The 14,620-nt window shown below is 46.8% G+C and overlaps 1 protein-coding gene across 1 annotated transcript in view; it reads left to right on the top strand.

Moving 5' to 3' along the window:
- The first annotated feature begins 408 nt into the window (after positions 1-408).
- Positions 409-14,620, top strand: part of FBLN2 (fibulin 2) — a 63,371-nt gene continuing 49,159 nt past the window's right edge. Inside the window, exon 1 of the mRNA XM_062500633.1 lies at positions 409-1,732. Coding sequence (XP_062356617.1) covers positions 409-1,732 — 1,324 coding nt within the window. The remainder of the gene's footprint in view (positions 1,733-14,620) is intronic.

Raw genomic sequence — 14,620 nt, 5'->3', positions numbered from 1 at the left:
GGCATTGAAGTATAAAAAGGAGCCTTCTTTTTATTGAAATATGTATGTTTTGTCAACAGATCCAAAACAGAACAGTCACAACCATTTTTTCTTCCTTTCTCTTTCAAAATAGGGGTGGAGGAACTCCAAACTTAGTGCCTCTGACGCTTGGAAAGCATTATGATTAATTTTTGTCCTTGGGTTTCCAGATGTTGGATTTCGTCCCAACTTTTAAAGACCTCTAATGTTTAACAGGATATGTGCTGAGTGTAGTCTTTAACAGAGTTTTCTTTCATAACTCCAGGATCTATGAGAAAAGGTAACTCAGGAAACCGCTGCAGATTCGGAGCGGAAGCCCCAGCCCTGCAGGAGAGCAGCCAAGGCTGAACGTGCGAGGTTGGACCGGAGCCGCGTTCCCTCGGGAAGACGATGGCCAGGGCCCGGAGCTGGCAGCAGAGCCCTTGGGATGTCGTGCTCCTGGTGCTGCTGTGCACGGGCAGCTGCCAGGCTCAGAGGGACTGCACGGGCGCCGAGTGCCAGCCGCTGGAGAACTGCATCGAGGACGTGCTGGAGCCCGGCGAGTGCTGCGCCACGTGCCTGCAGCATGGCTGCACCTGCGAGGGATACCAGTACTACGACTGCGTCAACGTGGGCTTTGTCAACGGCAAGGTGCCCGAGGGACAGTCCTACTTCGTGGACTTCGGCAGCACCGAGTGCTCGTGCCCCAAGGGAGGGGGCAAGATCAGCTGCCAGTTCATGCTGTGCCCAGAGCTGCCCCCGAACTGCATCGACGCGGTGGTGCCGGCGGATGGGTGTCCCCAGTGCGGCCGCATCGGCTGCCTGCACGAGGGACAGAAGTACGTGGCGGGGCACACCTTCCACATGCCCCCCTGCAAGGTGTGCCACTGTCCCAACGCCGGCGGGGAGCTGATGTGCTACCAGCTGCCGGACTGCGACGCGTTCTCCCTGAACACGGCCAGCCCGGGGGACGTCGAGGACGGAGAGCCCGAGAGGCACTACGACGATCCCTACAGCTACGACCAGGAGGCCTCCGAGGGAGACAACGCCCAGGTAGAGTCTCCAAAGAAGTACAGGAGTTACTCGTCCCACCTGGAGCACGAGAGCGTCAGCCAGGAGCAGGGCGAGGACTACGACTACCTGGTGGCCAGCGTGGCTCCCTCAGCGCTGGCCACGGCCCACCCCCACACTCAGGGCACGGCGACACCCGGCCCCACCCCGGTGCCCAGGGGCCCGGCAGAGCCCCACGGTGCCACGGAGCGCGGCCGGAGGCTGCCCCGCACCACGGCACCCTCCCTCCAGAGGGTGACACACGAGGAGGTACCAGCCACCACCGGGGCTCCTCCACAGCACACCACGGCCACCACCGAGACACCGCAGCACCTGGAGGAGCTGGAGAGAAGGCCAAAAGGGAACAAAGAGAGGCACGAGCAAGAAAGAGCCCCCCACTCAAAAATGAAAAAGCATGCCAGGAAGGAAGAGCCAGAGAACAGCATGTATCAGGGCTTGAAAGAAGTGAACTTTACAGAGCCGAGCTCAACAAGGCCGTCCCATGAAAGCCTCGGGGGGAATGATTTCCCCAAGGTGAAGTTCAGTGCAACAACCTCTCCTCCTGTGGCACTAAAGGAAGACCGTAGCCAGTCCTCCCCAAAGCAGTCGCAGACGCTGTATCGTTACCATCCTGAGGAGGATGGGGACCCCAACTCCATCCACGCTAACCCCAGGCTGCCAGAAGGTAAGAATGACCTTACCCAGTGTGAGTGCCTAGAGAACTCTTACTCATTGGTGCTCGTCCTCTGCTGTGTAGTTCTGGTGCTGCACATGGCCTTGAAATCAATGAAACCACCACCAACCTTCTTCCAGTCCTTCAGGAGGTGGTTTGTGTTTCGTTCCACAGAACAGGTACCATTTCACTGTTGCCCACCTTACTTTGATTTCACACACAGTGGATGGGGTTTTCTGGTATTTTAACTTCATTTCAAACGATGATTTATGTAACTCCGGCATTTTTCTTCAATTACTTGCTTTTAACTTCTGTTGTGATGTTAAAGAAACATCTTCCTCTACACAGAAGGATTTAATTAGTTATCTCCAGTTACCAACTTGGTGTAATCACATTTGTAGCTTTAGTCTTCTAATGGGAAGGAGGAGAAACAGTTGTGCTGTCACTTTCTAAATAAAAATATTTAGAGCACTTGTAGTATTTATCTCATGGTTGAAAGCCTGTCTGAGCTCATTACTTCAAGAACTTGAGAGATACACTCAAATGCCCCTGTGGGCTAGTAGAGAGGAAAAGGGCTCTTTCTTGCTTTATGTTTTTTTGGGGCTGGAAGTTTATGATGTTTATGATCAGCTGTGGCAAGTATACGTATTTTCTCCTGCCTCTGGATTCCTCTTGACATCTGCAAGGAATGTTGATTATACGCTTTATGCAATGCTCATTACTGTAATGAATGCAAACTTCATTGCTGTAAATTAGCACATATACAGCTCATATTTCCAATTCATTTTTCATCAAATCAGGAGCAGTACCTCCTCTTTCAAGATGTGGCACAAAATGTTCTCATGAGACTCAGCTGGGGGATGCTTGCAGAGAATACTGATGAGTCCCTAGGCAGTGGTGTTTCTCCTGGGCTCTGTAGGTAGCCCTTAAATCTTGAGCTGTCAAGTCCATCTCCTGGAGAAGTTTAAGGCAGATGGGAGGAGGAGAGCAGATTTGGAACTCGGACTCTAAGTTCCAACACCAGCAGCACCTCGTGGCTGTTAAAACAGAAAGTGTGCCAGGTGCATGGATGGAGATGGCAGCTTTTTCCTTTTCTTTTGATTTCCCTTTTATTTGCTCCAGCCTACCTCAAAATCTGAGCTGTGCATCAAGGCTGTGTATGATATGTGGCCCTGAGTTAGGACTGACACACAATAATCTGTTTTCTGATGTAACTTTAAAGAAGAGATGTTTTAAAAAATTAAATTTCCTTTTCTTTTTCTTTCTAAAAAAGGAAAAATGGGTGGAGCACCCTGAAATTTCCAATTAGAGGATTTGAGAAAGTCTGTCAGGATGAAAGTGTTCAGCAGCAGAGCTAAGTACTGGATTTTAGAGTCTGCTTGGGTGATTTGCAGTTTGTGATTCCCGGGAAATGCTTGGCTGAGACAGGTCTGGTTGGTGGGTGGATTGGGTTGAGGTGCCTGGAGCAAGATGTGATGGATGGCATGTCAGGCATGAATTGTTCAGCTGACAGAAGCAGGCTTGGCAATCACTGAGTCACATCTTCCCCTTAGCTGAGATACCTACAGTTTCCTTTAAATATTACAGAGGCAGAAATTAAACAGAAATGTCCCATGGGAGCAAGGAACTCCCTGACTTGCTGTAGATGCTGCAGCTCTGAGGCTGCTGCTTCCCTGTCCCAGGGAGCTGCTGTGTGTTTTAGGAGGCAGCACTGGTGCCACCACACCATGTCCATCTCCCACAGTCCTTGACAGGTGGGACCTGCCTGGCAGCCCTGATCTACCCCTCCATTCCCATCAGGAATAGTGGTGGAAGATCTGTGTGGAACTACAGTACCCTCTCCAGAAATGAGGGCTCTCTCTTGCCATGGCCAGTGCTCGTGCCTAGGGATAGCAATGTTTCCACTTGTTCTGCTCTTTTAATTGACGTGCTTGTGATTCATGGGAGCAGCTCCACATGTTTCGAGTAATAGAACACATACATCTTGTGTCTTTGGTGACTCCTGAGCCAGTGGTGGAGGGGGAATGAAGATATTTGTCAGACTTGAAAGAAAAATTAATCTCAGTTACAGGTACAGAATGGAAACATAAATTTTGTGCATGTATTTCCAACTCTAAAATGATGAAATCTACCAGAATTGCTAGATAACTTCTTTTCTCCCTTTGGGAATTATCAGCATGATGTAAACTACATCAATCCCCTGATTTTCAGAGCCTGTGGGGCTGTAGTGCTGTTCCCTAATGAGGCTGCAGCCATGCTAGCAGTGTGCAGGGTTTTGTTCAACCAGTTCTCAGCAGAGTGCTCTGGGGTACATTTCTGTGACTCTATGGCCATATTTTTATGTTTTGATAGTGTTTCTTTTTGCCCAGCATTTAGAAAAGTTAAGAGAACTATGAGAGCTTCCAGAGAGGCTTTCAACCCAAGTTAGGTGGCTGTTGCATTTGTTCCTCCTGTAGAGCTGTATCCTGCCCCCAGAAGTCTTCTGTGGTTGGATCCTGATGCCTTTGGCTAAAAACTTTGCTTTATTACTTGTATTTTACATATCTTGCTTTGGTTTTATACGTAGCTGAGTTTTCATCTGCCAGATCTCTCTGCTGGTTCACATGTAATCTAATGGTAGAAACAACATGGAACACTTTAGTGCTCAGGAAAGGTTAATTTCATGGTTTGGTTTTCTTTCTTCTTTTTAGCATTGTTCTTCATCTGTACTATTGCCCTGTGCTCAGCTACTCTGTTCCTAGAGGAGCTGTCAGAGTACAGCAGAGGTAATTACTCAGCTGAGGAAGTGTAAATTAAGTGCTTTCATCATGGGAAGAGATGAGATTAATGGAGGCTGTTCTCTTTATACAGTCTCTCTCCAAACATTGATCTTACCCTGTCACTTAACTGCAAGAGCAGCAAACGAAGGGAATTTTAATTTCTGTATTGCCTATTTCCTCATCCTAAAAATGCCCTGATCAGGGCAGGGCTGACTAAAACATATTTAGAGAACTTAGCATCAAATTCTGTTACGATTTTCCCGCTTCCTTCCATTTCCCATGCTCTTGGCAGTGGAGTGCTGTTCCTTGGGTAAATGTAACTCAGGTAGCAAGCAGCCTCACTGTGGATGTTTTATGATTTGCATTCTGGTTTGGGCAGGCTCAGCAGCAGTTTGGGTCTAGCTGGACTTGTCATGTTTCAGAGTGGAGGTGTTTTTCCACTTAAACTCCTCCACGACTGGTGATTTTTTTTTTTTTTTATCATGGAGGCTTTTAGAGATAAAGATAATTGTTCTTGAGCTGGAGTGAATTGCACCAACTGGGGAGCTGAGATCAGTGAGAGTGGCATTTATTGCAGGTAGATCCTGACCAGGCAGGAGCTACTGGGGGTCTCCTGTGAAACTTCTGAGGATGTAGCTGTGATTTCAACCCACCCATCCGCTTCATGTTTGCTGATTCTGAAACTTCTGGAAAAGGATGACCTTGAATTTCCGAAATGAAGAACAAACAGATCCACGTGCAGGCCCAGGAGTTGGACTTGATGATCCTTTTAGTCTTGTCCGACCTGGATATTCTGTGATCCTGTGAAAGCAGATCTTCAGTGAGGGCTTGGAAGCATTTCCTGAGCACACCCACCCTTTGTCCCTCTTACTGACTGGAGGTGGGAGAATGCTTGCATGGTCCTTCAGAAACAAACTCTGTTTGCAGTTACTTTGGTTTTTTTGCTATCAGGTGAATTGTTGTCTCATTTTTACTTGAATTTACCTCAGGCTTAATCCTGTGTTCTCTATTCCAGTCCTTTCCGTAACAGAAAGAAATCAGCTGTGAGCCCTCAAAATAGGACATCTGAGGAATAAAAATAAACCTCAGGAGACCAGTGTGCGAGGAGAAAAAGCCTCTGGGCCAGCAAGTGTGAATCAGCATGAATTACAGTCCCGGGTGACAGTGGTCAGGGGTTTCTTTGGTAGCTGGAGTTCTGAGGTAGCATGAATGACAGTAAGGCAGGCTGAGATACTTGCAGAAAGACGAAGACTAAAATGCTATAAAATGAAAAAATGTCTATCTGTTCTGCCAAAAATGGCCTTTGTACTTTATTAGGCAGCCAGATGCTAGTTTAGGAGGGAAAAAAGGAAATAATTCAACCATTTCTATTAACGAAAACATCCCATGTCTTCATTAATATGAATATCCCATATGTGGGGGGCTGATTCCCTCATGGCTGCTAGTGTGCAGCCTACCCTGTCCCCCTTCCCTTGTCACCTCAGGCATGGATTTGTGAGCAGAGGGTGCAGGGAAGACCCAAATCTGCCCAAATGACACAGAGGAGTGCTCTCAGAGTAATTGTTCGCTGACTCTGAAATAAACAGTAGCCAGAGTATCCAATCTGCAGGCACAGATGGCCAGATGTGACCTGGCTCTCTGCTTCTTCAGCTCCTCTGCTTTCAGTGGAGGCAGCAGCGGGTGCGTGTGCGTGTGCGGTGCTTGGAGCAGTCCCAGGTGAGGAACGGGAGCGGGCACGCTGGCAGCAGCCCACTTCCAGTGCCCAGACCTGTCCCAGCCAGGGCTGTGCTCCTGGGGTCAGTGCCGGGGCTTTGGGGTTTGTGTCTGCCTGATGGCTCTGGACATGTTGCTGCATGGCTGCTGCTTGCCTGGCTGTGTTTTGGGAGCTGCTCTGGGTCACATCCTGCTGTTGCTTTTCCAGCTGTCTGGGCTTCAGGGTGCCTCTCAAGAGCTGCAGGCTCTGCGTTGGGAATGTTATTCTTTGCAAGAATTGCCCAAACCCTCTTCACCAGTATACTTCTCCCACTCCTCATGTGCATCTTCCTTCTAAAACTGAGATATTAACCACAGGTCATGAGCTCCTGGCTACCAGTGTTTTTATGTCAGGCTTTTATGGGGTTATTTTGCCCCTTATTTTAAAGAGCATTTTACGCCATAGCTGTATATTGAGCTAGTTGTCTTTAGTTAGAGAATATAGGTTAGATGATTCTTTTTAAAGCTGCAAAGATCTGTGCAGTGGCACAAGCCTGGTATGCAGAATGCCAAGACTGGGTGCCGTGCTTTGCTAAAAGCTGTGTAGCCCATCATAGTCAGATGTCTGCTGACTTTTAAGAGCATAAATAATACAAGAAATGCTCAGATCTTGAGTTCTTTTCAAACCCCAGTACCTGCCAATCTCATAAACACAGATGTGTAAGAAGGGGGCTCTCCATCTTCCTATGTTACTCATAAAATTAAAGTAGCAGCTGCTGCCTTCAGTGTGAATTACTGGGGCCACAAGAGGCAGGTACAGTCTACAAGGTGGGACAGACATGTATTCCTGCAGCTCCTGCCAGCCTTGCCTCCATTAAATACCCTCTGAAGAGCACAGTTCTTGTCCCACACACAGCCCTGGTGTGGTGGTGAGGTGCAGTCAGACTTCCCTCTTCTGGCAGTGCATTATACCCTGGGCTGATGCTGCAGCACAGGGAGATACTCACATAGCTGGCTGGGAGTGTTCTGCATAAGGAAACAAATTGTGTTCAGTGCTGGCACCAGGGGAGCCTGCAGAGGATGACTGAAGGTGGAACTGGATGGAGCATTCACACCTGGCTGGGGTGTGCAGGGGAGAACATCTCCCTGCAGCACAAACCCAGGGGCAGCGCCTGCATGGCACAGGCTTTCCACAGGGACTCTGTGCACAGAGGGACTTCAGATATCCTTGGCTTCATGGGGTTTAGTTACTAAGACAGTTTAAATCTCAAATTGTTGCCATAATACAACTGGAGTTGTGTTCCAGCCTAGGATGGCATCAAAATACCGTCGAAAACCCATCTCATGTACCTGTTCTGTAGAGGTAAAAGTAATTATTTGTGCAAAGTCACTTCCATCCATGGTTTGCAGTAAGAACATTGAATCTCGGTTCTGAAATTCAAATGTGCTGCAGACAAAGTATAAAAATAAGATGGGAGTTTTCTTGTATAAATTAATTACCCGCTTGAATAGACGAGGCTGTTGGACTCACCAGGTTTCTTGAGGGGACTCCATTTGCTGGTTATTAATAGTAAGTATCCGAGAGAATATTTTTTTTGGTATGCATGGTTGATACTCCTTCAGAAAACAGAATTTAAATGAGACTTCTTTGCAGTAATGTGTCTGTGATTCTAATCAATCACCAAGGAATTAAAACAGACTCTGAATATAGCTCCTTGTTAGAGAAAGGAAAGTATAAGTAGTAATTCCTGATCCAGATTTTGTGAGACAATAACCTTTTGAATAGTTTCAAATATGTAGGCCAAATAAACGTAGCTTTCTAGCATATGCTTACTCATGAAAGGATTTGTAATTTCATTACCCTGGGCCTCACAGTGAGCAATGTCTCTTACCTCTCAGGGATTCTTAGGTAACATGCCAGCAAGTAATTGGAATTTTATAAAGATCCCCTTATGTGTGAGCAGGTTTTATGTTTTCTTGACTGTTCCCAGTCTGTGTGTGCTGTGCTTGAGATGACCAATTCCTTTCCAAAGCCACCAGAAAGTCCTAAATCACCATCCCAAAGCACCCAGGGTGTTCATGCTCAGCCAAAGGCCGGGAGAGGGGTAGGAGAAAGAAGTATTTATGCTGTATTTAGGGCCAGCAAATCTCCTCTGCACATTTTCCCCTTTACTGCCTTTGCCAGGGGCCAGAGAGCTGCAGAGCCCCCAGGAGCCACCTGCCTTGCTCCACCATTACCTGTTTGTGTCTGGGACACACCAGGCAAGCTCTCTGCAGGTGTGTAAGCAGCAGCATGCCAGTCACTGTGTCTGCAGCCGGTCACTGCCTGCTGGGTTTGCTGCTTTCCCTCCATCCTGGAATGCTCTGGTGGTGATGGGGTGGATAATGGTGATGGACTGAGATGGCTGTGAGATGGTGGCAGTGGTTCAGGTGGGTGCAGTGGGGTGGGAAGGGAAGCTGGGTAGGCAGGGTGTGCAGGGGACTGATGCTGGGGTTGCCCTGTCTGCCCTTCTCCAGCCCTGCCCTTTTCCAGCCCTGCCCTTCTCCAGCCCTGCCCCTGTCCAGTCCTGCCCTTCTCCAGCCCTGCCCTTCTCCAGCCCTGCCCCTGTCCAGTCCTGCCCTTCTCCAGCCCTGCCCATGTCCAGCCCTGCCCCTGTCCAGCCCTGCCCTTCTCCAGTCCTGCCCTTCTCCAGCCCTTCCTACACCAGAAATGGAGCCATTCATACAAACCCCCAGAGCAGTCACTCCTTCCTCTTGGTGTCTGAGTGCTGCTTGCTTTTTGTGGTGCCGTTGTGAGCCACACTGAGGCCTGTTGTGTTCAGAAGGGCTCAGAGTTGTTTCACCATGGTTTTGAATTACCAGGTACTAAAATAAACGTTTATGGCTTCAACAGCTCTGAGTTTAAAACCTTTTAACAATATAAACAGTTGCCTGAAAGGGGAGGATTTGCATCAGTAACTTTTAGAAGGTGTAGTAAAAGTTGGTGCTCTTGTGAGCTGCTCCTGTGTGCAAAATCTGTGTCTTAAAAATGAAAATCATCAGATGAGATCTCATAGCCTTACTGCTGCCATGCACAGGGCAAGTGACTCCTTGCAGCTGCAGTGACCTGTACTGCCCAAGGAACAGTGTGTGACAGTCCTGAACACCCTTCCACCAAGGTTACTGAATTGGGCATGTGAGGGTGGCTCAGGGCTAACGAAGGTGAATGCTTAGGATGAGCTTTGTTTTGTATGAGGTGACTCTGTAGAAATGTTATTTCTAGAAGCTTGGAGGAAGTGGGGAGGGGACTGCTGCCCAGCATGGGGACTTGGTGTGGCCAGGGCCCTGCAGCCTGGTGTTGGCCACCAGACACTGGGGACTAGAACAGGAACTCTTCTGGGAGAGCTGCAGGAGAGAAATGCAGGCAGACATGCCTCCAGTGGTGTAAGGGAAGTCAACAGGTTACCAAAATCCAAATCAACTGGAAAAGCAAGTGTGTGTTCAGTATAGGATCATCAGTGAGCGCTTTTGAAAAGGGGCAGAGTACTGCATGGGAAAAAGGGAATTTTCCATGCATTTCTTACATGGTCCAGAAAATTTTCAGCCAATTCGATGCAATATATTCTGGTCTCGGAATAGCACTGAGATGCTCTTTGTGTAATAATCCCCCTAGCACCATGTGAGGGCTCCAGTCTGGCACTGATCTGTAATAGCACTCACTTCCTTCTTACATTCTCTGTGAGCAGCAGCATCAGCTGTGCTTGGAGCAGGGCAGCTGGGGTTTGACTGGAGCTGGCTCCTAGGCAGGGGAAAAGAACTGAGAAGATGAACGAGCACTTGCAACAAGGACATCTGGCTGTACCTCAGTTTCCTTCTCTTCTCACCTCTCACTGTTTTATGTTTATTTCAGTCTGATTCTTCAAAGGCACTGTATGTGCTACTTGCTGGAATCATTTTCTGAGCACAAGTTAAAGTGATTAATATTAGAGAGTTATACATATTGTATGAAGTGAATCAGCTAAAGTGCTTCTTGTATTCCTGTTCTGACAAAGACATCCTGCAGGGACTTAAGAACCAATTACATTTTATCAGTGGTTTGTAGCACAGCATTTGTTACACTCAATAGCAAACCTCCTGTGTGCCAATGGCACAGGGAAAAGATGTTCCAGGCACACAAACCTTGCTATGGTGGGGAGGAGAATTCCCTGGAAAGCGAATGCTGAGCAGCAAAACACACCCTGTGCTCCGGCCAGCTGAGCTGAGAGAGCAGAGCCTTTATCTGCAGGGGACTCGTGCCCAAACTTGTCTGGTCTGTCATTCCAAAAGTGAACGTCGTGACTACGAAATGCAAATCCGTGAAAACGTATCTTTGTAATGAAAATGGGGCTTATATAATGGTGGTTTCCTATGGTTCTTTCCATAAGGTTAAAGAGTTCTTTTGTGTTGAACTAGCAGAACAAGAAGCTCTGAGCAAGTTGAATGGTGTTTAAAAAGTCTTTTTTTTTTTCTTTCTTTCTTTTAATAATGATTGTGAGATATAACTAGGAGGAAGACTTTTGGATAAGAGTGTGAAGGCAATGCACTGTGTGCCTGGTGATACAGAATGCTGTACACCCATCCCACATCCCTGCCAAGTGCTGTCAGGGTTTGGTTACCCAGCTTCCAGCTGATTGCTTTAAAGCTTCCTTACACCCAACTGTAATCCTGCAACTACATCTATAAAACCTCTTGTTTATGGCCTATAAGCAGCTGAAGATTAATATAGTTCTCCTTCTTATCCAAGAATTCTTCCTCTGCAATGTTCATTAATTTTCCTGGTTTTGGAATTGCTAGTAGTTTTCATTCCCAGATTCAAACCTACAATGTTCTAGCCAAATGATTTTGTAAGACATTCACTCTGAGGAACTGTTTTCATTGAAGATAAAATACACTTAAGTAATGTCTCATGTAATAATGATAAAATTTGTACTTTTCCTAGTTCTGGATCAAAGTTGATAAGTATTGTCTGAACTCATGGCATTGAAATAAAAAGAAAAGCGTAGTGACCATCAGTGATGGCTGGCTTTATATTAGAAGGTTCCATAAATGTTGAATTTCAGTCAGTTTGGATTGACTATGGTGGTTTTGCTGGTGGAAGATAAATACGGAAACTTTGCAAAATCTTGTGCTGTGGTGTCAGAAGTTTTGGACAATGCTTTTAAAGTGATGAATGTGCTGTGCATGCGTTCTTGAAGTAGACCTCTGCCTTGCTCAGCCTGTGGCCCTGGGAAAGTTTTCCTGGTGGTTCCTGTGCTCTTTCTTGTTCATCCTTGGCCCCCAGGGACAAGAGGAGCAGGATTGTGCTGAGGCGTGGCCAAGAACAAGTTGTGGGACACGCAGGGACTCTCACTGCTGTCGTACCACATTAAGATAACCAGCTGAGATGGAAAAAGAGCTATACTGCTGATTTTCTTATTCTTGAGTTTCACCAGCCAGTTAAAATGAACAGGAGCTTTTGGAGTCAGCCAGTTACCTTTGCTCTTCAGTGTGAATAATTTGGTATGTGGAGAAATTGTGGCATGTGGCGGAGAGGGCAGTTCAGGCTGAGCACTGGTGCACTCCTGTGGGCAGGGTGAACGAGTTGAACACTGCAGGGCTGAGGCTGAGCCTCCTTTAGCCTTCAGTCCCACTCTGGACCATGCAGAGAGCCAGTGCATCATCAGCGCTGCTGTTTGTTTGCACCCCTTCAGCCGTGGGATCTGACCTCTATTAGGTAATACTGAAGTCTCCTCTTGGTATGGTGAACAGATTTACACAGCTTTGAAATCTGACCCTGCTATTTCAGAAAGAGTGCTGGCTTGTTATTCAGCTTTTAAATGGAGTCAATAATGTTCCCTGGAAAAAGACTTTGAAGGTCAGACCCTGTCTTGTCAATGCCATGCTAACCCCATTAGTTTCAGTGAGGTATACACTCATTTTAGCTGTATTGCTCCTCTGACATTACTTTAAAATGGTGAAGGGCAACCGTTAAGCATTAGAAATTTTAAAAATGAAATGCTGTCTTAAAGAAAGAACTCCTCACATGTCAGATGGACATAACAACAGTTGCTCTCGCTTCACAAGGCTTCCTTTGCAGTAACAAAGCACTTACTTGTTTGTTATATTTTTTGGTCTGACTCAAATTCCTGTCCCAGAATTTACAGTTAATCTATAGTAAACGAATACCTCATAAACCATATGATCACTATGTAAATACATTATTATAGCCGTTTGTCCTTTTTGTTTGTAAATTCCCCAAAGTGAATGTCTGGGTAATGGGCGTTTATGGCCATGCAGCTGATAGCACTGAGCCCCTGGCACCACACGGTGCTGAGGGTCACAAATAAGCTCCTCTTCCCATGGCATGCAGGAAAGGACTTGATGCATGCTCATCCAGCATCACCAAACACATTCCTTTGGGAAAGAAGAGCTGGTGTTGATTGATTAATATGCTTCCCCCACTCTTTCCAGGGTCACAGAACTGAGATTTTCACTGTGGTGTTTCAAATGTGGCACAGACAGTTTCAGACTCCCACAGAAAGTTAATCATCCACTTGAACATAAATATCTGGACTACAGTCAGTTTTGTGCCATATGGCCAATTTTAAACCCAGAGGAATCACACGGTTTTTTTAAATATTTAGCATGAGAATTGTTCTTGTGTGCTTCATTCATACTAGATCAGAATGCTGCTTGTCTTGGAGAAAGTCTTGGCTTAGTTTGGTGTAGTCTTGGTACTAGTGAAGAAATCTTCACAGCAGTTTCCTATTTCCTATTTTAAGGGCAAGAAACATAAATATATATATGTAAATATATATAATAGTATCAAAGAATCAGTAAGGTTAGAAAAGACCTCAGAAGTGATCACATCCAAGCTCTGTCTGTCTCTCGCTCTCCTGCAAGGCTCAGGACAGGACAGAGTCCATTTCCTGGAGGGCCAGGGACCACCCTGCTGAGGTGGGGAATGAGCTGCTCCCTACCATGAACCAGGGTGCTTTCCTGACTCCCTCTCTTTGTTTTGACTGGCTGTTTGCTGCCACCTTGCTGAGATTTTAATTTTGCTGCTTGAATCTGCTCCATATACAGAAGCTGAAAGCTGCCAAGGCTGGTGGCAAGCGAGGGAACAAGTGTTGGTGCAGTGCAGGGGGAAGGCAGGTTGACAGTGGGTGCTGAGGATGTTTTTGGTGGAGTGGCCCACGGCACTCTCGGTATGGGGTGTGTGTTGCCTTATCTGTACATTGTCCCAAGGATGAAAAGCAAATTATCTGCTCTCATAACATGTCCCCTCTCTGCTGCTTCGTCACTTCTAGTGTACAGTACAGGTTTGTTTGGCACTGCCTCTCACGGGGCAGAGAAGGTAAAGTTTTGCCATTATTAATTCAGTATGTTGGTCTAATTAAGAGAAGGTGGCTCCATGGAGCCAGCTCAGGGGCCTGGCTGTGCAACTGGGGGAGAGGCAGGATAAAGCTGTACCCTTGTGTAGATGTGCAGAATGGGCTCTAGAACAGCACTTAAAGTTGGTGTTCAGTACAGCCACCACTCACATCGTGCAGGATGAGTGTGTAAATACAGCCAGCACTGATGGGCACAGTCACTGTGTGTGTGTGTGTGTGTGTGTGTGTGTGTGTGTGTGTGTGTTTGACTGTTGGGTATCAAATGCCTTTAAAGATCTGCAGAGGAACTTCTGGCTGTGTGCTGAGGCTGGAAAATGCCTTTATCTTGTTTGCCCTCTTTTCTTATTCCCTGGTAATAAGAATTGGTTGTTGACTTTCAAACTGCTGAGCAACTTTTAACTACTTGTGTGGACTAAAAACCCACCTTCATCAGATGCTAAAATAGCTCCTACACATTCCCTGAATTAGTCAGTGGAGCAGGGGAGAGTTCAGTTCTGCAGCAGTGATGGCTCTTTCCACAGTTGATTGAAATTGAAAATAAAATGTTTGTAAGCAGGAGTTTAAAAGTGGCAGAATTGCTCCACAGGTGTGTGGGAATGCTGGCTGGCTCAATGTAAACTTGGCATGTAGACAGATGGACATTTCTGCACGTCCTTTACAAGTGTGGTGCTGCAGAGGCAGGGCTTTGGTCACTGGAGGTCAAGCCAGGGGAGGTGTCCCCAGTGAAACCGGGAGCCTTTGCCCAGGGAGCTGAGCTGAGCCCCAGGGCTCAGAAAATCCTCAAAGTCATGCAAAGTAGGGCCTGGTTTGCAAAGCAAACACAGCACAGCAGATGCATTTGTGACTGTAGCTTGATAACAAGGATGTGTGAACAGACTGCACCTGGCTTCCTGCTTAGCTGCAGCACTCGCCTTCTTCCATATTCCTCTTCCATAACTGCCAGTTATGCAAATTGATTAATTCCACAGATTTCTGCCTTTTACACCAAGTCATGTTCAGAACAAGGAAGACCATTAATCTAGCAGGAGGTTAAAGTTGCTTGTAAGGTGTTGTGCTTA

Source organism: Cinclus cinclus, chromosome 12 (assembly GCF_963662255.1).
Source record: "Cinclus cinclus chromosome 12, bCinCin1.1, whole genome shotgun sequence".
Classification (NCBI taxonomy): Eukaryota; Metazoa; Chordata; class Aves; order Passeriformes; family Cinclidae; genus Cinclus; species Cinclus cinclus.
This window is presented reverse-complemented; position numbering and strand designations above follow the sequence as displayed.